The 19,012-nt window shown below is 46.6% G+C and overlaps 5 protein-coding genes across 5 annotated transcripts; 2 read left to right on the forward strand and 3 right to left on the reverse strand.

Moving 5' to 3' along the window:
* Positions 1-4,534: 4,534 nt before the first annotated feature.
* Positions 4,535-8,110, forward strand: KVR01_008808 (uncharacterized protein). Its single transcript, XM_044787144.1, has 2 exons — positions 4,535-5,095; positions 5,151-8,110. Exons 1-2 carry the CDS (start codon positions 4,613-4,615, stop codon positions 7,836-7,838), a joined length of 3,171 nt encoding a protein of 1,056 aa, XP_044642575.1. The 5' UTR covers positions 4,535-4,612; the 3' UTR covers positions 7,839-8,110.
* Positions 8,111-8,565: 455 nt separating this feature from the next.
* KVR01_008864 (uncharacterized protein) lies at positions 8,566-9,671 on the reverse strand (the record flags this gene model as incomplete). The annotated part of the gene is made up of 3 exons (XM_044781641.1): positions 8,889-9,671; positions 8,698-8,829; positions 8,566-8,639 (listed from the first exon to the last, which is right to left on the reverse strand). Exons 1-3 carry the CDS (start codon positions 9,565-9,567, stop codon positions 8,566-8,568), a joined length of 885 nt encoding a protein of 294 aa, XP_044642631.1. The 5' UTR covers positions 9,568-9,671.
* A 58-nt stretch (positions 9,672-9,729) lies between these two features.
* On the reverse strand, positions 9,730-10,696 carry KVR01_008442 (uncharacterized protein). The gene has a single exon (XM_044784152.1). It carries the CDS (start codon positions 10,606-10,608, stop codon positions 10,156-10,158), a length of 453 nt encoding a protein of 150 aa, XP_044642209.1. The 5' UTR covers positions 10,609-10,696; the 3' UTR covers positions 9,730-10,155.
* Positions 10,697-10,813: 117 nt separating this feature from the next.
* Positions 10,814-12,661, reverse strand: KVR01_008726 (uncharacterized protein). Its single transcript, XM_044782533.1, has 6 exons — positions 12,279-12,661; positions 12,111-12,229; positions 11,915-12,048; positions 11,246-11,815; positions 11,099-11,161; positions 10,814-11,040 (listed from the first exon to the last, which is right to left on the reverse strand). Exons 1-6 carry the CDS (start codon positions 12,364-12,366, stop codon positions 10,962-10,964), a joined length of 1,053 nt encoding a protein of 350 aa, XP_044642493.1. The 5' UTR covers positions 12,367-12,661; the 3' UTR covers positions 10,814-10,961.
* Positions 12,662-12,983: 322 nt separating this feature from the next.
* On the forward strand, positions 12,984-17,969 carry KVR01_008448 (uncharacterized protein; the record flags this gene model as incomplete). Its single annotated transcript, XM_044784514.1, has 3 exons — positions 12,984-13,215; positions 13,299-17,532; positions 17,878-17,969. The coding sequence occupies exons 1-3, from the start codon at positions 13,213-13,215 to the stop codon at positions 17,967-17,969; spliced, it is 4,329 nt and encodes a 1,442-aa protein (XP_044642215.1). The 5' UTR covers positions 12,984-13,212.
* Positions 17,970-19,012: the final 1,043 nt, after the last annotated feature.

Raw genomic sequence — 19,012 nt, forward strand, 5'->3', positions numbered from 1 at the left:
ATATTTTAAATTATAAAAGTTATTAAATATATTATATAAAGGTTAATAAAGTTAAGATAGAGATAATTAAATTTTAATTTAATTTTTTTAGTTTTATTATATTTAATATTAAGTTAGAAAATTATTATAATATTAATAAAAGGGTATTATTAAAGGTATTAAATTTAATAATATTATTTTAAAGTTTAAAGTAAGGAAGTTTATAATATAAAAAAGTAATAAAGAAAGAGTATAAACTTTTTTATAGAGTATATTTTTATTATAAATAAAGTTTATTTTTATTAATAATATTTAAAAGGAAGAGTATATAATAATAATAATTTAAGATATTTAAAAGTTATAAAAATTAGGAATTTATAGTTATAAATAATAGTTAGATTAATAATATTATAGTATTTAAATAATTTTAAAAGATTTTTATTTTATAGATTAAGTTAATTAATAAAAAGAATAGTAATTATTAGTTATTAATAAATATAAAAGTTATTATATATTTAAGTTTATATAAAGTACTTTTAAATAAAGTATATATATTTTATTTATTATTATATATTTTTATATATTATAACTATTTAATTTAAATATATTTATATTATTTAAAATAGTATATAAATTTAAAGTTAATTTTTAATTTTTATATTAATAATATAATAAATAATAAGTAAGTTTTTTTATTATTATTATATAAGGTATATAAAGGTTTTTAAGAAGTTAAATATTATTAATAAGTAGTAAGTAAATAGATTATAATTAATAAATATAGTTAAACTATTTTTAATATTTAATTCTTTAAGGAGATTAAAAGGAGGTAAAAATATTAAATTTAATTTTTCTATAAGAAAGAAGGGTTAAATTAGTTATTTTAGTATTAATTATTATAAAGAAAGTAGTGTTATTAATATTTAAATATTTATAAAAGGTATAATTTTTATATAATATTTTTATTTTAATATATATTTAATTATAATTTAGTAATTACTTTTTAAAAGTTAAAAAGTATATAATAAAAAAGATTAATAGTTAAATATAGTGTTATAAAAAGTTAAGTTATTTAAAATAAAGTTAATAAAATTAATATTTATTAAAAAATAGAAGGTTAAAATAAATTTTAACTTAAGGTTTATATAAATTAAGGATATATAAAAGGTATAAATTATAGTTAGAATAATTAAAGTTAAGTTAATAAATAAAGTAAGTTTAGAAGTATTAAAAATAATAAATAGTTATATTATAGTGGGTAAATTAAGTGTGTTAGAGGAGGATGAAGGGGGTGGGTAGTTAGTGTGGGAGGATGAATTTGGGTGGTCTGAATGGGGGGGTGGTTTGGATATGGGCTGGTTACCTTAGTTAATATAGGTTGCTACGCTGCAGATTGTAATTGCACATTATAACTTATAAGGTACAAGCCTAGGTAACTCGCATCTAAATTAAATCTTGATATCTAGTCCATGGAAATTCCTGATTCAACACATAGATCACCCATGAGCATGTACATAGCCGGCAAAGCCCCTTGATCCCTGGGTGACATTCACGCCCGCCAGACCTTTGGCTGTCTTCCTTGTCTTCTCGTTAAATTTGCCCAGTACCGTTCCGCGTGTTTCCAGCGCATTGGAACAATGATTCTTTTGCTTCCTGGTGAAGCCCCGATCCCTTGGTAGCTTGTTGCGAGATTCTGCATGGCAGACGCTGTCCCGAGATGGTCGCTACTCAGTCAGATTCTATTTCCATCCTTTTCCCTCCTCTTACAACCTCCCTCCTCCCTCCTACCCTCCTACCCTCCTACCATCCTATTTACACCTTAACTTATTATATAATATATATTAAAATCTTTAATATAGTATATTAAAGTTTAAAGTACCTTTAGTATAGTATAATACATTAGGCTTACTTATATATACTATATTATACTAATTATACTAAGGGTAGTTAGCGGTTAGTCTGCCTAAGATAGGATGATTTGTATAATATCTCTGGAGAACTCTCACCGACGAGGTGTCTAGTTGCTTCCACTACAATTTATTGTAGCGCTAACACGTCTTTCAATTTTCCCATTGTTGCCAGTTCCGCTTCTGTTCGGAGTTCTTGACCGATTGATCCCAGTCGGGGGTGCAATCTACTCAACTTCTGAGCGCATTCTTTTGCTCTAACTATTCATCGAACTCTTTTTTTTTTTTGGCTTCCACAAAGCAAGAGATAAGCATCTCGATGCGGAAATGTCTCCGTCGTCTCCAACGCTGTTACCTGCAACATGGTTGCAAGTCCACTCATGTATCATGAAATTCGAAAACTGAACAGCACATCCCATTGGTATGGTGTTTCTAATATTAGTTCCTAGAGCTTGGGTGCAAGAGTTAATGTATGAATGAGCATGATGTAGCAAGTGCCGCTGATTCAGGTAATAAGCGGTATTGGAGTCCGCGGAGGGCTCGTGTTCAGTCTTCAGCTCTTGAGCGCATGCATATATCAGAGATGCTGCCATGGAAATGAACGTGTTGTGTCTTTCAGGAGGTGCTCTCAGCCTAGGTCATTGCTGGACGAGACCATGGAGTGTTGAAGAAGTACCGCCATCTGCATATGGGCTGGTCTTTGCCACCGGCATATTCTGTAACGCGATGATGGAATAAGTGCAATTTCGAGGCTGTCCGTGGACGTGAATATCCATTCGCCTGCAAAACCCACTGGATTCGAGTCTGTGCAGGAATCGGCTGCTTTCCATCGGCCCAAGAGATCACCAACCATTGGTGCGCCGTCTCGAAAACGGAGTACGGAGCCTCGGTGCCCAAGAAATTGCAGACTTCAGGAGACAAAGCGATCTTGCTGCAAAGGGGCGTGTCAACTTAACCTGTCATAGGCTGTCTTCCAAGACCGTCGATGCGGTCTTCTCGTGGGTGGGTTCTTCAGTCCAGCGTTTTGCAAAGGAAAGTGTATGCATCGGCTCCTGATGAAGTTGTTGCAAGTACTGGCGTGCGTGGAAGCGTGCCGGTGACTGTAATGTAGCATGAAGCTTGCCGAATACCAAGCGGTATTCGACAGCCCAACTCGTCGCAGATCGATGCAATACTCAAGTCCTTCCAAAATCTCTCTTTCGAGCCGTCCACCAGGGATACTGACCAAAGTCAGTTCACTTCTATCCCGCATTCGTCCGAAGCCATTCACGGCGCCTTCGTAAAGTAATACATTCTCAAAGACCCGGGGTTTAAAAACCATACAAATTTGTTACCGGTTGATACGCTCAGCCGAGGAGGCTCATACAATATTGTTAAGGAGTACCTGTATTCCCTCTACCGCCCTGTGAGGGTGAAAGCCATCAATAAGAGGAACATCTCACAGACATGGTTTTCGAAAGACCTATTTCCAAGCTTCATTTTACCCTGCCGTATGACTGCTTTGCCGGCTTTCTAGTGAGCGGCGCCATTTGGGAGTGATGCCTTCTAGCCTGTCTGTGCGGTACGAGGCTAAGCCACGTGCCCATAGACGTACTATATTCTCTTTCTATTACTATTAGTACTACAATTTTTTTAAACACTAGGTCTTGAGTGTTCTTGAGTGTTTACTATTGTATGAAGGCGCCACATATATTTTATATGTATGGGGATTAAGAACGACACCACAGTCAGTTTAACCCTGACAGAGTGCTCAAAGGCAAACTAAAACACCTGATACAGATCGTTACGTCAGAAGCGGAGACGACGGGAGGTGGCACCCAAGCGGAGACCTTGTAACCCCCTAATTAAACTCACATACCAATATGAGGCCGTGGTACGCTTGTACAGTATAATTCATTAGGATGCTGAAGGTCTTGATGAGCCAGGGAAACGACGCATCCATAGGGCAGACTGGTTTCGCTTCTATTCCGTATACGTCCGAGGACATACATGGCGCCTTCATACAGTAGTAAACGCTCAAGACCCAGTGCTTAAAAAACTATGAGGTAAATAACTATAGTTAAAATACGACATATGGCAGATATATGCAGAAGCTTGCTAGCGTCGCCAGAGTCACCTTTTCAGAACGATTCCCTTCCTTGGCAAGGTCACAATGAATTCTTGTCTTAGAGACTCGGGGAAGTCAAAGTACGGCGGTCGCATATGTTGCTGTTTATCGACGCTGCTACTTATGAACATTCAAGTTTATGGGCGGTGAGGACCTCAAAGAACGCCGGGCAAAGCGTCAAATGTCGTTACTGTTTATTATGTTCACCAAACTTGCATGAAGGACCTGAACGGATTTTTCTACCGCCAAGCTGATCAATCATGCCGACGATGCCGTCTACCGTTGTGTGATTGGTCCTCCTAAGCTCCGGGAAAGCTCTCGTACCGGGGTAGTGGTCGCGATCTCGATTTAGCGTTTTCACTCCAGGGCTAGCAAGGGGAAAACATCCGAGAAACGGCGACGCTAACTTCTTGGAGTAGTATCCGCACGGCATTGACTAAAAGGTCCACTGGTAGGCCTAGGCTTCTTGGCTTCCAGGCTTGTTTGTCCCAGGCGCCGCCTTCTCTTCGAGTGTTGTCACCCACCTCCTTCATTTCCTCACTCGCGACGATCAGTGCACACTCATGCTACAATATGGTTACCTGAGACGTTAGTAGGATCTGTCCCTGTACAGCCAACAATGTTCTTTCCAAAAGCAGATGCTGCAGTTCTGTCCTACAAACTCGCTCCGCCGCCATCGTACCCGGAGGTTGTGGGACCGATTTACGACCCACGCAACGCCGATTCCCCATGCCCGGCGTGGTCTCCAGATGAACAAAAGGCCCTCTATCCTCCCAAGGCGGAACCGTATGCGCCAGCGACAATCCCAGAAAAGAGACAATGCTACTCAGATTGTTATCTTCGAGCTCCCTTAGCCAGGAACGAGAGGCTCCGGCTGTCTATGCTTTGGTACTACACGCGCGACATCTTTAAGGAATTCGAGTTCCTCTCGGGCCTGCAGGAGAAAGTATGCATCGCCCAGGAGTCTACGGGGTGGGACTGTGCCATCATCGGCGTCCTGGACGTCAACTTCTATAAACGCCTTGCCACGGTCGGCACACCGCTCGGGATCCTGCCACGGGGCGAGACTCTTTGCGCGCACATGGTCGCCCAGCCTCTTGGGGTACGGTATCAGCCTTTCGGCACGTCAGATGGAGGTTTGCTGACCCTTTTCCCAGAGTGTTTTCTTGCTGCCGGACATGCGCCGAGACTGGAGGTTTGAGAAGTCACCTTACGTCGAGTACGGTGGTCTTCTTGCATATGCTGGTGCCCCGCTCCGACTGCAGAACGAGGATGGTGACGCCGTGTGCCTCGGGTCGATCTGCGTAGCCTCTACCACACCACGCGAACCCTTGACAAGAGCGCAGCAAACTACCATAGCCCGTCTGGCCGACTGGATTGTCTCCGACATTGTGCAACTCACACGGGCGCGGCGCCAAAGAGAAAGACGCCGGATGGTCGACATGCTAGCGGCAGCGCAGGAAGAGACAGATGACGCGGTTTCCGAGGAGCCCATCACGCGGATGCTGCAGACTGCATATCCAGGCGCCGTGATCAGTCTGCAAACCTGCAAGGCCGGCCATGTGGAGTTCAAGGGTCGGGACCCGGTATCGTTGTCTGAGTTTTCAAGCCACGTGTGGGAGGATGCTGAATACATCGACGACTTCATTGCCCAGTCAAATCACCGAGAGCTCCCTACCGACAGGGTGGTGCGTGCCATTGCTGCACCATGTGAGAGTGTGTCAGGACATTCTTATCTCGTCGTTGGGTCTAAGGACTTTCAACAGATCTTTGACGATATCGACGCGTGGTTCGTACAGACTTGCGCGGTCATTATATCCCAGATGTGGCACAAGCGGCTCTTGGGAGAGGTCATGGTCGCCAAGGAGAAATTCCTGCGTGGTTTTTCTCACCAGTTGCGAACCCCAGTGCATGGGATTTTGGGCTCCGTGGAGCTGTTGGCTGAAGACCTCAAGGCACGAAAATTGGGCGACACAGTCTCGACGACTATGGAATTGCTCCAGACGAACGCGATCACCAAGACCGATGTGGACCACGGAGTGTACCTCGACACAATCAAGACGGCTGGACGAGACCTAATATCAATCATAAACAGCATGATAACGCTCAACAGGTGGGCCGATGTCGCCATAACAGAACGGCAGTATGCAACATATACCACCTATGAGCTCGAGGCTGAACTGGCCGCCGAAGTGCAGAAGGTGATCTCAGGCGACACACGTTATAACGCCTCTATCTTTTTCAACCACAATTTCCCACCAGATCGCTGCAGTCTCCGAACGGACCTTGGCCTGTTGCGAGACAGCCTGCTTCCTGTCATCGTGAATGCGATACAAAACACCCCAAAGGGCCTGGTCGAGATCTCCATATCAGTCCAGCCAGAATCCAAACAACTTGTCGTGGACATCAAGGACACAGGTCACGGCATTCCCGCCAAAGACCATCAGCGGATTTTTGAGCTTTACGAGCAGGTCGACGTGTATTCGACTGGTGCCGGTTTGGGTCTGACGCTGGCAACTAGATTCGCAGCATTGCTCCAGGGCTCGATCGAGCTGGTCTCATCTGAGATCAATCATGGATCGCACTTCAGAGCTACTTTTCAAGACGTGGAACTGGAATGTTCAGAATCGCCTCTCCGGCCTGAGCCAGCGGTGACACAACCAGCGAACATACCTCTACGTTTCCATGTTGTTCCATGCTCGAAGGCCTCGAATTTGAGCGATCACTTTGCCAAGTCCCTTACCTGCTACGGCTTCACTGCGTCGGAAAATCTCGAGGACGCCCTCGCAATTCTGGAGTTTGTAGCCGACCCGGAAGAGCATCGCGCCATGATTTCGCAATTACCGTCAGATCGAGTCGTGCTCTGTCCAGTCCCTTTCTCGGAGGGAGAACTTGGCTTCGATAATACCACACATACAAATGTTGTCTATGTACATGGACCTTTTGGTGCTCGAACGTTGAGCTCGGCACTTGAGCGCGCCGACAAGGTCATCTCGCTGTTCGATCAAGCGGTTAAGCCTCGAGCCACGACAGATCTTGTTGTGCTTCCAAAGCCGACCGCTTGCATGAGCAATGACAAGACCGAACCTGAAGGCGTACCGAATGGTGAATCGGAAGCAGCTGCCAGTCTCATGGTTGACCCGAGCGGCACCCCGAAGTCTCCAGGATGCGAATCGGCGAGTGTGCCCAGCAGCCCGAAGCCACTCCAGGTCCACCGGACCGAGGAGGGGGTCCCGGTTGATCCTTTGCATTCAAGGAAAGGACAATTACTTCAAGTTACACCGCCGGCGGAAGATAGCCCTGCTGTTCCTGAACCCCAGAGCTCCGCGGACACGATAGCCAAGGATGGCCAAACCCTTTCTGATCAATATCAAAAGTCTGAGCTGGCAGACATATTTGCCGATCACTCAACCACCTCCAATCCTACTGCGCTGCTGGTCGATGACAACGCCCTAAATCTGCAGGTCATGCAGATGTATTGCAAGAAGCGCAGTCTGCCATACCTATGTGCGAGGGACGGCCTGGAGGCCATATCGGTGTTCCAAAACCGTCAAGAATGTGCGGCGGCTGAGAAAGAGGTGTCGCCGATCCAGCTCGTTCTGATGGATCTTCAAATGCCAATGTGCGATGGGATCGAAGCCACGAAACGAATCCGGCAGCTAGAGAAGGAGAGGAATTGGGGGCAGAGCGTCCTCTTCACCGTGACGGGTCAGGATAGCCTTGCTGATCGCGCGGCCGCGCGTGATGCGGGGTCGCAGGAGTACCATGTCAAGCCTCTCAGCATGAAGACTCTGGACACGGGGTTGAAGCGTTATTTTCCATGTTTTCAGGCAGGTAAGCGGTAAGGAAAACGGTTATTAGCAGCATTGTACCGGTATTTCCTTTTTATATGCATGTCATAAGGGTAGTGGTTGCAAGTAGAACGGATAAGGGCACATAGCAATAGCATAGCGTATAGGAGTATTGAAATTCAAGGACTAAGATATACTTAGGCTGGCTCCTCTTTCTTGCCTCCTCTCCGCTGAGAGTCCCCGTCCCTTTTGATAGACAATTCCTTGCGCCTTCTCCGCTTCCTCGCGGCGTTAGAACGGCGTTAGATCGGCGTTGGTCAGCTTGCGACCTCCTTCAATACTGGAGAAGGGGTGCCGGGCAATGTAGACCCTGACGCAGCGGGGCTCTATTTAGTTAGTCGGCCGACCGGGGGTGCGGTATGCGTCCCATAGGGAGCGAATAACGGCTTTCATTGGGTCTGGCAAGGGGGGATTTGACGTGATTGAAAAAAGGAGAGCAGTCTTATGAGGACCATGGGTCTAAAGATTGACCACAACTGCTATCTGATCTCCTTGAATGGGCAACTATAGCAGCGGTCTGCAACTATCTTGGGATATGCTACTAATATTGCTATCGGCCTACGTGAGTCTAAAGCCACAATGGTAGAGGCGTTTAAAGTGGCGAGGGTAGTAGGGCGAGGACATAGGGAACCGTCCACCAGATTCATCATGGGTGCCAAGGCTCGAATACATAATACGAAAACTTCTCAGCTTTCAATTCTAAAGGGAGTTCTCCCTTCAGCTATCTATCTTTTAACTCTTCTAGGACACCCTTCAGTCGTTGGTGACTCTCTCGGGAGGACTTGGCGAAATCATCTGGGTCATTCTTAGCTTCGTAAAACTCATAGCAGATGACTGGTGTTAATTCACTTACGGTCAGGAGTGCCGTCCAACGTAAACTCGCACGCAGCAGGCCCGTAGAGCCACAAGGTAGCTGCGCTGACACCACTTGAATCCGGTCCAGCGAGTTCTTTATCAATAATTAGGCGTGGATATGGTAGCGATTCTATCCGTGTTAGCAAATATGGCTTACTTGATGACATTTTTCCCCCGCTGGAGACATACCGTGCGCGAAATGCAGAGATTTGTGGTGAAATTTGAGCGGGATCGCCTCAGGGTCGCTGGTCAGCGAGACACCAAGTTGCCGCACGATGGACGATTTCATGGCTAATCCAACCTCCCGCTCCGCCATTACGAAAGATTCATCCTCGCCTCCACGGGAGATGATGACCTCCTGGCTAACCGTTGCCCCCAAATTATCAATCGTGACCAAGTTGCCTTTAGTATTGTGAATGAGAACGGAAATTCGCGCACCCTCAATCGGAAGGCGCGCACCCATCTGCTGACTAAGAAGTACTCTATACAGACTTCTTCTTCCACGAAAGGGCCGGCTGGGGCGAAGGGGGCGAGCCCCGGAGCGCGAAGCATAGCGGAGGGTCGTGAGTAGGGCCGGTAGGCACGACCCGAGTTCCCAGAGGACCAACCCGCCCTGTTTGTGGCCTCTAAAATCGCGAAGAACACTTATTTGTTGAAGTCGTGAGGACTTTGAGGTTCTGTGCTCTGATTGGCTGAATAGTAGGGAGGGTGCGCGCCTTCCGATTCTGGGTGCGCGAATTTCCGTTCTCTTGTGAATTGTCATGAGATCCCGTCGCCAGAGCGGTTGCTGTCTCACTCCGCCGAGCAGGTTTGACCCGACGCGTCGGACCACGTGCTTTGCGGGCCTGACCAGGGACGGTGACAACATCCTTTTCCAACAATCAAAAACGATCTGATTCGATGAGTTGGAGGAGATTCTCACTGTCTTGTTGTGGTTGGCGGGCACCGCTGAGTAGGTGTTTTTGGTTTTTCAACACCAACTGAGAACCCCAGCCCCTTTCTTTTTTTCCCCGCCCCACAAATTCTTCAGGTTGGTTTCGCTCAGTGCTGGCCGCACGAGTGGTGCTTTGGCGAAACTCTGGGCCAGCACTCGTAGCTGGATGGACGGGCTCATTGTAACTTGACGATGTACCTTGGCAGTCTGAGCATCATCCGGCTCTCTGTTTGCCTCTTCTCGTCTTGTTCTTGTCTCTTCGTCCAACGCCCAACAACGACGTGGTAACAAACGTGGAAATCCTCCTCAGGAATCATTATGGGCCCTTGGTGCCCTGGAATCTTCCCGCACACAAATACTTTACGAAGCGAGCCCATTCCAGACCTTTTGAATCTGGCAGTGTCTGGGAATGGCCGGTTGCCCAAAAGCAACCAGATCCAAGCATCTCGGCTCTGAGTAGCAGCAGCAGGCTTCGTGATGCTTGGCTCAAGATCACCCGAGTCCCGTTCTGTGCATGTGTCTTCATTTCAGGGGCTGCGCAACCTCCTTGAAAAACCTCGCAAGCTCGTCCTCGCTCCATTGTCCGCTCGCCACGGCAACGTGCGCATCTGCCAGGGACGACCGAGGATGACTGCCCTGAGTAAATCTGCCTCCTCTGCAGCCGTCCTTTGGAAGGTCAATTCCATCGCCCCCTGCTGTCAAATAGTAGCCGTTCAGCCTGAGGAACATGTCGGCCGCGGCGACACTTGTGCGTTTGTTGCCGTCTGAGAAGGAATGATTGAGCATGACCTTTTGCGCCAGTACCGCGGCTAGATAGAATACATCGTCTGTGCGGGTGTAGTGATGCTGGTTGATGGGAGACGCGACGGCCGACTCGAGAAGGGCATGCTGTGAGGGCATGGACGCGATGATGCGAGTGCGGTATAGTCGTATGATTTGGTTGGCGGTCAGAAATATGGGCTGTTTCTTGTTCATGGTTGATCAAGTACTCAGGGAAACTGGGTCTCGGCAGCGTTTGGCTGGAATATCGTAGAGATGTGTGTGACAATGTGTTGAGGTTTTCTTCATGTGTTTGTTATGGAGTGGAGGATCTGGTTGGTATCTTTGTGCCGATTTTTTCTTGGGATTTACCCCCGCCCCTGGCAAACAAGCGGTGGCCTGTGCGCAATTTGTCATGAATGTAGATTGATATCTTCATAGGTACAGTCTCAGACAACCGGTGCTTGAAATCCCTCGCAAACTCGATTTCTAGCATCACGACGATTTGCCAATTCCAGGCTTCAACTGGCAACGGAAAGCGCAACTACCATGTGTTTTCTACATGACGTTCACAAAACAGCGGAGCTTTTCCAGCCCTCATAACCTAGTGGATATTTCTGAACGAGCCTCTCCATCTCAAGCATTGCCCTGGAAACGTGTGTCAGATAGCTTATAATCTTGTGAAAGTGGAAGTGTGCCAACGTACATTTCCCTGAATTTTAGGCCGCTCTCATCTGGGAAAAGGGCTGACACCAGGAGATCGTAACGTCTTTGCATGATCGGTTAATCAGGTTATGAATGCCTCAGCCTTTCATCAAGTGGAAGCCACATGGCAGAAGTCATTGAGACTTACATCGCGTATAGAGCGTTCCTGTCATCCCAGTCCTCTTGAGGCTCTGAAATCTGTATAGCACGTTGGTACTCCTCGAAGTATGGTCGACCCAATTTGTATCTCGGGGCCCGCCAGGTCCCCAGGTCAGCCTCATTGTGACCCCAGAATGCGCAGGAGTCAAACAGAATGACATCACTTGTCTCCACATCCAGCATCATGTTTCCAGGCCAAATGTTAGAGTGCACAAGGCATGGTTGAATAGATCGACCGTCGGTTTCCAAAGGCCGCAACAGTCGTGGAATGACTTTGGTGCACAGAGAAGTTTTCAGGAAATCAAGTCTCTCATCTTTGCCATGAGATAGCTCCTCGAGCTCAAACATCTTTCTCATCAGTTGGGTGAAAAAGGCCTCCCACGTAGTTTGCCAGCTATTATCATTGGGAAGGTTGGCCAAATGTGTGGGCACATGGAAACCATACTTGCCGTCGGGTGACTCTCCCATGCTACGCATGTGGATTTTCACAATTAGGGGAATGAACTGGCCTGGTTCCGGGACTTCGTCGACCATGTCAAAGAATTGGGCAAGGAAGAACCTAGCTTTCAGCATCAGCCCACTGCAGTGCTATTTAGATATATTTGAGATGTCGGAAACAGAAAAAACTAGATTTGGGGAAAAAGGGGGCCGTTCTTGCCATGTGTCGGGGCTTGATTCGTAGTGACCGAAGGCGATAGGCTCGGGGATGTTCTCGGGGGCGTAGTGGTGAAAGATCGCCTCGGACTCGAAACTACCTTCCATCATACGGCGATTGGTTCCGCCAGTAGCACACTGTTTAATTCTCGTTAATAAGGGTCAATTGACAGGCTCCAGGCTTTATGACGGACGCATGCCTTCATAAAGAAGTCTTTCAAGGTGCCGTCTTCCAACTCGCATTCTATACGCATGGTCTCACCCCATGCACTGGCTCCTGACGGAGTAACAGACAAGACTCTGCTGTTATGGGGAAGCGCTGCACGATATCAGCTTCGGAACAACGCTCAAGTGGTATCGTTTCGCACCTGAAAGCACTCCTTCGTCAAGTTTACCATCATAGTCCGAAGTCTCTGACGCAGTGGCGCTGCCAGTGCGATCTGACCCTGTGGACATTTTCCTTTCGAGCAGAAAGTATGGTGTTTCGTTGTTGACAGGTGCTAGGAAATCAATGCGCCTGGGGGGTGGACAAGAAGTAATGCATCTGATGTGCAAGAAGGTTCAAACCCAGCGCCTAAATACGCCCCTGCAGCAGCACCCAGCCACCTGAAGGGTCAGGGATGCCCAGACTATCCGACAGCAAACATGCAGATTTCCTTATCTCTGCTACTACCGTGAATTGCCAAAGTTATACAGTCCGCCGCTCTACAGCTTCCCATGCATTGGCATTGTAGTGTTCATTGCCGGTTGTAAGTACCATCAGAATCGTCGATGGTGAAGAGTATTGAAATACACTGGCAGAAGAACGACTATGGATAAGATTATTACCGGTATTATACATTCCTTACTGCGTTGAAGTCTCCCGCGAGCCCGCAGGCGCGTTGCGTGACTGTGCTGTGCCGCAGTGCGGCATAATCATCCGATATCCTGCTGAATGTAGCAATTTGCTAGGCCCAAAAGGTGAAAGATTGATTAAGTGAGGGGTTTCGAACCACCTCGGCCTGAAAGCTGACCAGACAGTCACAACTTGTCCCGCTTTCCTGGTTGGAATCGACCGTCTACAATGTCCCGGCCACATCTAAGGCTTTGGCAAGCGACTGTTCAAGACACGCCTACTCTTGCCTACGCCGCGGATCTCAAGACTGTCGTGCACTGTTTGGCCTGGTTTTCGAGAATCTAAAGAAACGAGACATCATGTTACAACGCTGAACGGACCCTGAGCGAAAGTCTTTACCGCCCGGGCGGTCTTGAGTAGAAATTGACGTTATCGTCGGTGCTTTGGAGGTTTTGAGATTATACGAGATGGTCCGCCACCAGCCCACTCCTTTTACACCTACTCTCTAAACCAGTAAGAAATATCTCTCGAATACTAACGCCGAAAATTATAGTCTCGTCAACCTGTTGTGGAGTCTCCGAGTCGTGCTTCGCGAAGGTCCTTGCTGGGAACCACGAAGACGACTCTCATCCGTCGTATCCAGAGCCTGAGTCTAACTGATGTTGAGGAGCAACCGACGGATGAAGATTCCTGGGGTCCTCTAGGATTGACACTACTTCATGAGCCTTCAGAACCATTAATCGATTTCATTTTCGTACACGGTTTGGGCGGTGGCTCAAGGAAGACATGGAGCAAGACATCGAATTCAGCCCATTATTGGCCCAAGGAATGGCCACCTACGGAGCCCCGATTCAAGAACGTTCGCATACATTCGTTTGGCTATAGTGCAGTATGGAAAGAGAGACATGCCAGCATGTTAACCATACATGACTTTGGCCAGGCGCTCCTATCTGATGTCAGGAACTCTCCTCTTCTGTGCCACAGCGACACGCCAATTGTTCTTGTGGGACACAGTATGGGTGGTCTCGTCATCAAGAAGATGCTGCTGCTCGCGAAGCAGGACCCCGCAGCATCGAATATTGCTGCCCGCATACACACTCTCTTCTTCCTCGCAACTCCTCATCGTGGGTCAAACCTGGCAAATACACTCAACAACCTTCTCAAACTCGCCATCGGCCACGGTCCCAAATCCTACGTCGATAACCTGTATCCCGACTCCGAGGCAATAACTGCCATCAATGATCAGTTTAGACACGTGTTTCAAGGCATAAATCTCTACTCCTTTTTCGAGACCATGCCCACAGCTTTGGGTCTCATTGTTGAAAAGACATCCGCCGTTCTCGACCTGCCGGGGGAGCAGATTTCCCATCTCAACGCCGACCATTCCCAAATGTGTAAATTCGACACGCCGAACGACAGCAACTACACGCGGCTGAGGGACGCATTCGTGGCGAGCATATCGTTGATAGAAAAGACATGCCTAGCACCTCGTTACCAGCGGCGCAACGATGATGTTGAGAAGCTGACAGCGTGGCTCGGAGTAAAGGAAAGCCCGGAGACAGACGTCGCAAACATCATAGAACATCAAAGTCAAGGATCTTGTGCCTGGTTAACCGAGAAAGATACGTTCCAAGAGTGGCTTGTAGACGGAAATGGATTTTCGAGGTTCTACTGGTTGAGTGGCGAGCCGGCGACAGGCAAATCAACCCTTGCCGCTCATGTGGTGAACTACCTTGAGCATTCCAACAAAGATTGCTCTTACTTCTTCTTCAGAAATCTTCACACTGGAAAGTCCACTGTTGCGGACATGCTGCTCTCACTGGCAGTTCAGATGGCCCGCACGAACACGACGATTCGCGAAAGACTGCTTGAAATGCACGACAGTGGGACTCTTGACCACCAGGACGAACGTTCCATCTGGAGAACCCTTTTCGTAGGTCGCATTCTTCGAATCTCGTTTCAGCAACTACATTACTGGGTTATCGATGGCCTTGACGAGTCATCTAACCCCGCAGCTTTCTTTCCACTAGTCGCCAAGATCGAAAAGCATATCCCTTTACGAATCTTCGTGACCAGCCGTCCGTCGCTAGTCTTCGAACGAGCGTTTTCGCGCGAAAACATATCAAGCCTGAGGGTGGCAGAGACCATTCCCTTGGATGCAACCAAATATGATATCGGGCTTTATCTGAATGAGCATGCATCATATTTCCTGGCTGAGAGTGAAGCCGAAAGGGAGGCCTTGGTCCAAACTATCTTGGACATGTCGAATGGCAATTTTCTTTGGACGGACTTGGTGGTCAAGAAGATTGAGAATGCTGTCAGCCAAGAGCAAGTCCAAAACATCCTCAACTCCGTTCCAAAAGAGATGGATGAGCTGTACAGTGAGATAACAACCAGCATTATGGCATCCTCAGAGACTGGGCTTATCGCGAAGGCAATTCTACGATGGACCTTATGCTCAATGAGACCGTTGTTTGTTGATGAGTTGAGGGAGGCTCTAAGGCTCGACATTAGAGAAAATCTGAACCAACTGGACAAGACAGCTGGCACGATCTGTGGAAATCTTATATACGTCGATCGGGATTCGCGTGTCCAAGCTACCCACCAAACCGTTCGAGACTTCTTCTTTAATCACATCAAAGGAGGTTCAGATTATGGAATGTCTAGGGAAAGGGAGCATTTCAGAATTGCCGAAATATGTCTCTCATACTTGGGCAGCACGGATATGAAGCCCCCAAGATTCCGTCGAGCGAAGTCCCTCGCTCAGAAAAAGGAGCCCAAAAGGTCTTCGTTCTCCTCTTACGCCGTCACGTTCTTCTCGGACCACATTGCCCGATCAACATCGTCTAGCTCAACATTACTTACATCTTTGGACGACTTCCTCATGAGCAATTCTATGGCATGGATCGAGGCAGTAGCAAAAACAAGCGATCTATCGCCTTTGACACGAACGGCAAAGAATGTCAAAGCCTACATGGATCGAAGAGCGAAATATGAATCGCCCTTGGGGAGTGAAGTTCAGAATGTCCTGGCCTGGGCGAATGACCTTGTTTATCTGGTGGCACAGTTCGGAAAGACACTTGTGGCAAGCCCGCAAGCCATCTATCATCTGATCCCGGCTGTTTGCCCGAAGAAGTCGATCCTGTTCAGAGCATTTAAAGGACACCCTCGTGGCCTTCAAGTGGTAGGACTCGAGCAAGATGACTGGGATGAAAGACTCGGCTGCATCGTCATTCCTGATACACAGATACTATCCATTGCATGTGAAGGGAACAATTTCGCACTTGGGACTGCAAATGGGAAAGTGATCATCTACGACGAATCGACTTTCCAAGAAAAGATTCAGCTGCAACATGGCGAGCCAGTTCGACGGCTATGTTTCGGTACGACATACGAACGCATTGTATCTCAGGGGAGAAAGCTTATCAAGTCCTGGGACATAGCGACTGGCAAACAAGTCTGGACTTTCCTGACTAGGGACGAACCGCTCTCGTTGTCATTCAGTGAAGATGAGAAGCAGTTGTATACTGCAACGAGGGCCAACTATGCCTTGGTGATAGACATCGATACAGGGAAGAGAATCGACAAATTTGCCTTTGGGGATTGGAACGAGAGCCAGCGACAATATCACAAATACCAAAAGTCGCCAATGCATGCAGACTTCATGATGAACTTGGGACTACTGGGCGTAACATATCGACTCAGACCTGTGACATTTTGGGATCTTGAAGAGCAAGAATTTGTCGGACATTTCACTCGCTCGACCAACTCCTCCTCGTTGGAGCCTTACATTCATGCATTCTTATTCAATCCGAACCCAGAGATCAACCTAGCGGCAGTGAGCTACCAAGATGGTTCCACACATGTCTTTGACCCAGAGATACAGAAAACGCAAGCCATCGCACAGACAGACGCGTCTGTGCTGGCGGCTTCTCCGGACGGTACTGTTCTTGCCGTCGGTAGCGGAAACGGTTTCATCAAGCTGTACGACTTTGAGACCATGAAATTATTGCATCAGACTTTCGTCAGCCAGAGAGCGATCCGAGCGATCACCTTCAATAGTTCTGGACAGCGTCTATTTGAGGTCAGGAGCAACACCTGTAGCATTTGGGAACCATCCGCACTGGTTCGACGTAACGACAACACCAACGATGATTCTAGCATCGACATCAGCGACCGGGTATCTCAGGCAGCTCCGATGAGCATTGCAAAAACAATCGACAATGAGAAGGCCATCACGGCACTGGTACCTCATCACGACGGCGAATGCATCTTCTGTGGTCGTGGAAATGGATCAGTTGCAGCCTACTCGGCGAAATCCGGAAAGATGGCACAAGAGCTATTTCATGACAGCAAAAATGTGACTGTGGACTTTCTGGACTGGAACAAGTCACGAGATCTGTTGATCGTTGCAGACAGGTCTGGTCAAGTGTATGTCCGTACGGTGCAAAAGAACAGTGCTGGCGCCTTCTCGTCAAATAAGTTGTCTCTGAGTGTACGGTGTGAGGGTGTGATTGATCAAATCCTCGTCAAAGCCGACGGAGAGAAAATGCTCATTTCCACGGCTGACAGCCTCGAGGTTTGGGACCTCATCTCTGCTGCAATGGTCAGTAGACATGGTTTTGCAAAGCCAAGTCTACCCCGGAGATTGGCGAATCACCCAGACAATGAGACGATCATGTGTTTCGAAGGCACATCTTGCCAACTTTGCACGTGGGCGACCATTGAAGATCTGTTCTCTACTGACAATCCTGGCACCGAGTTTCTGGCGATCGTCGATCCCAAGTGTAAGGTTACGTGGGCGATAATTCCCGACCCATGCCGGTATGTCTGCATCATAGCAGGGTTAGATGCGCCAGCGATGACGACAAAAAGACCATTATCTTTTCAATTGCTTCCGTTGAAAGCCTTCGATCGTTCGACCACAACGTTATCATATCCACCAACTACTCTGCAGTCCATCAAAGACTTGAAGGCTATCGCAGGAACTTACAAATCTTGGCTCATATATTTGCAGCATAGTGGCTGGGTCTGTTCGATCAACCTGGATACTGCGACAAACGACAAGTTTTACACGAGACATTTCCTCGTACCTGTGCATTGGCACGGGATAACCGTGGGACCAATGGCAGTAAGCCCCAAGGGAAATGTCATAATGGCCGTTGAGGACGAGATCGCCATTTTTCACAATGGTCTCGACTTTGAAGAGAAGGTACCGGTATGAAGCCGGAGGAAATGCGCAGGATCTTGAGGCTAACAACATTGAGCTTCAAGCACCAAGATCTGTAAAGAACATGAGGCGCATCCTGCAACCGCAAGGTATTGAATGGTTCAAGGCAGATTGTTATAATAAAACCCTTTTCTACTCCCAGTACGTTTGATCTCATGCTCGAATGGCTCATATCACAAGATGTTCCCCACATGAAGACCCCCCATTTCTACCAAGCCAATACAATCTATCTAATGAAACATATAACCCACCTTATAGTTTCGTTTCTAGCCCCTATATAGTACCTAAGTATAGTAGTAGATATTTAAGATCTAGTATTTAAAATTATATAAAGATTTATTTTAACTTTATATTATAAATATATTTATATAAAGCTTTTTTAAATTATATTTTTTAAGTTATAAATAATATATATATAGTCTTTACTTAAGTATTAACTTTTAATAATAAAATAGTTAAGTTTTATTATTTAATAGAGAGAGTACAAATTTATACACTTAAAATTAAAAGCTACACACCCTTAGCTAACTAAGTATATAACTTATATAAGACTCTTTTTATAAAAGGGCCGGCTAAAGTAAAGGGAGTAACCTTTAAAATATAGTATAGTAAAGAGTTATAAGTTAAATTAATAAATATAACTTAAATTCCTAAAAGACTAACCTACTTTATTTATAATCCTTAATTATAAAAAAGAGTTATTTATAAAAGTTATAAGGATTTTAAGACTTAATACTTTAATTAACTAAATAATAGGAAAGGTTTGTACCTTATAATTTTAGGTGCACGAATTTCTCATCTCTTAGCAGAAGTGCCATTCTCAGATTAGCCCCGCGACAAAATGTCGATGATCGCTTTCACTGTACCCGAAGAAAATTTTGGTCAAGCTTTCGCAGATCAGTGGTGTATCCGGACACTGCTGAGCTCCCAAAGGTTTACAAATCCATTGTTGTGCTGATCAAGGAGACGTTGTCCTGCCGCGTGCTACCCCAGGGATAAGGATGAAGTCAGAGATGCGCAGAAATACGACGGTATAT

Source organism: Diaporthe batatas (assembly GCF_019321695.1).
Source record: "Diaporthe batatas strain CRI 302-4 chromosome Unknown Contig00010, whole genome shotgun sequence".
NCBI classification, from domain to species: Eukaryota; Fungi; Ascomycota; class Sordariomycetes; order Diaporthales; family Diaporthaceae; genus Diaporthe; species Diaporthe batatas.

Excerpts from the sequence above, each read along its gene's own strand:
- KVR01_008442 (XM_044784152.1), bottom strand. The coding sequence starts at position 10,608 with ATGAACAAGAAACAGCCCATATTTCTGACCGCCAACCAAATCATACGA.
- KVR01_008726 (XM_044782533.1), bottom strand. The coding sequence starts at position 12,366 with ATGTCCACAGGGTCAGATCGCACTGGCAGCGCCACTGCGTCAGAGACT. Across the intron at positions 12,230-12,278 it reads TGACGAAGGAGTGCTTTCAG|CGCTTCCCCATAACAGCAGA; the intron begins GTGCGAAACGAT and ends GATATCGTGCAG. Across the intron at positions 11,162-11,245 it reads AGGAACGCTCTATACGCGAT|ACGTTACGATCTCCTGGTGT; the intron begins GTAAGTCTCAAT and ends GATCATGCAAAG.
- KVR01_008808 (XM_044787144.1), top strand. The coding sequence starts at position 4,613 with ATGTTCTTTCCAAAAGCAGATGCTGCAGTTCTGTCCTACAAACTCGCT. Across the intron at positions 5,096-5,150 it reads TGGTCGCCCAGCCTCTTGGG|AGTGTTTTCTTGCTGCCGGA; the intron begins GTACGGTATCAG and ends CCCTTTTCCCAG.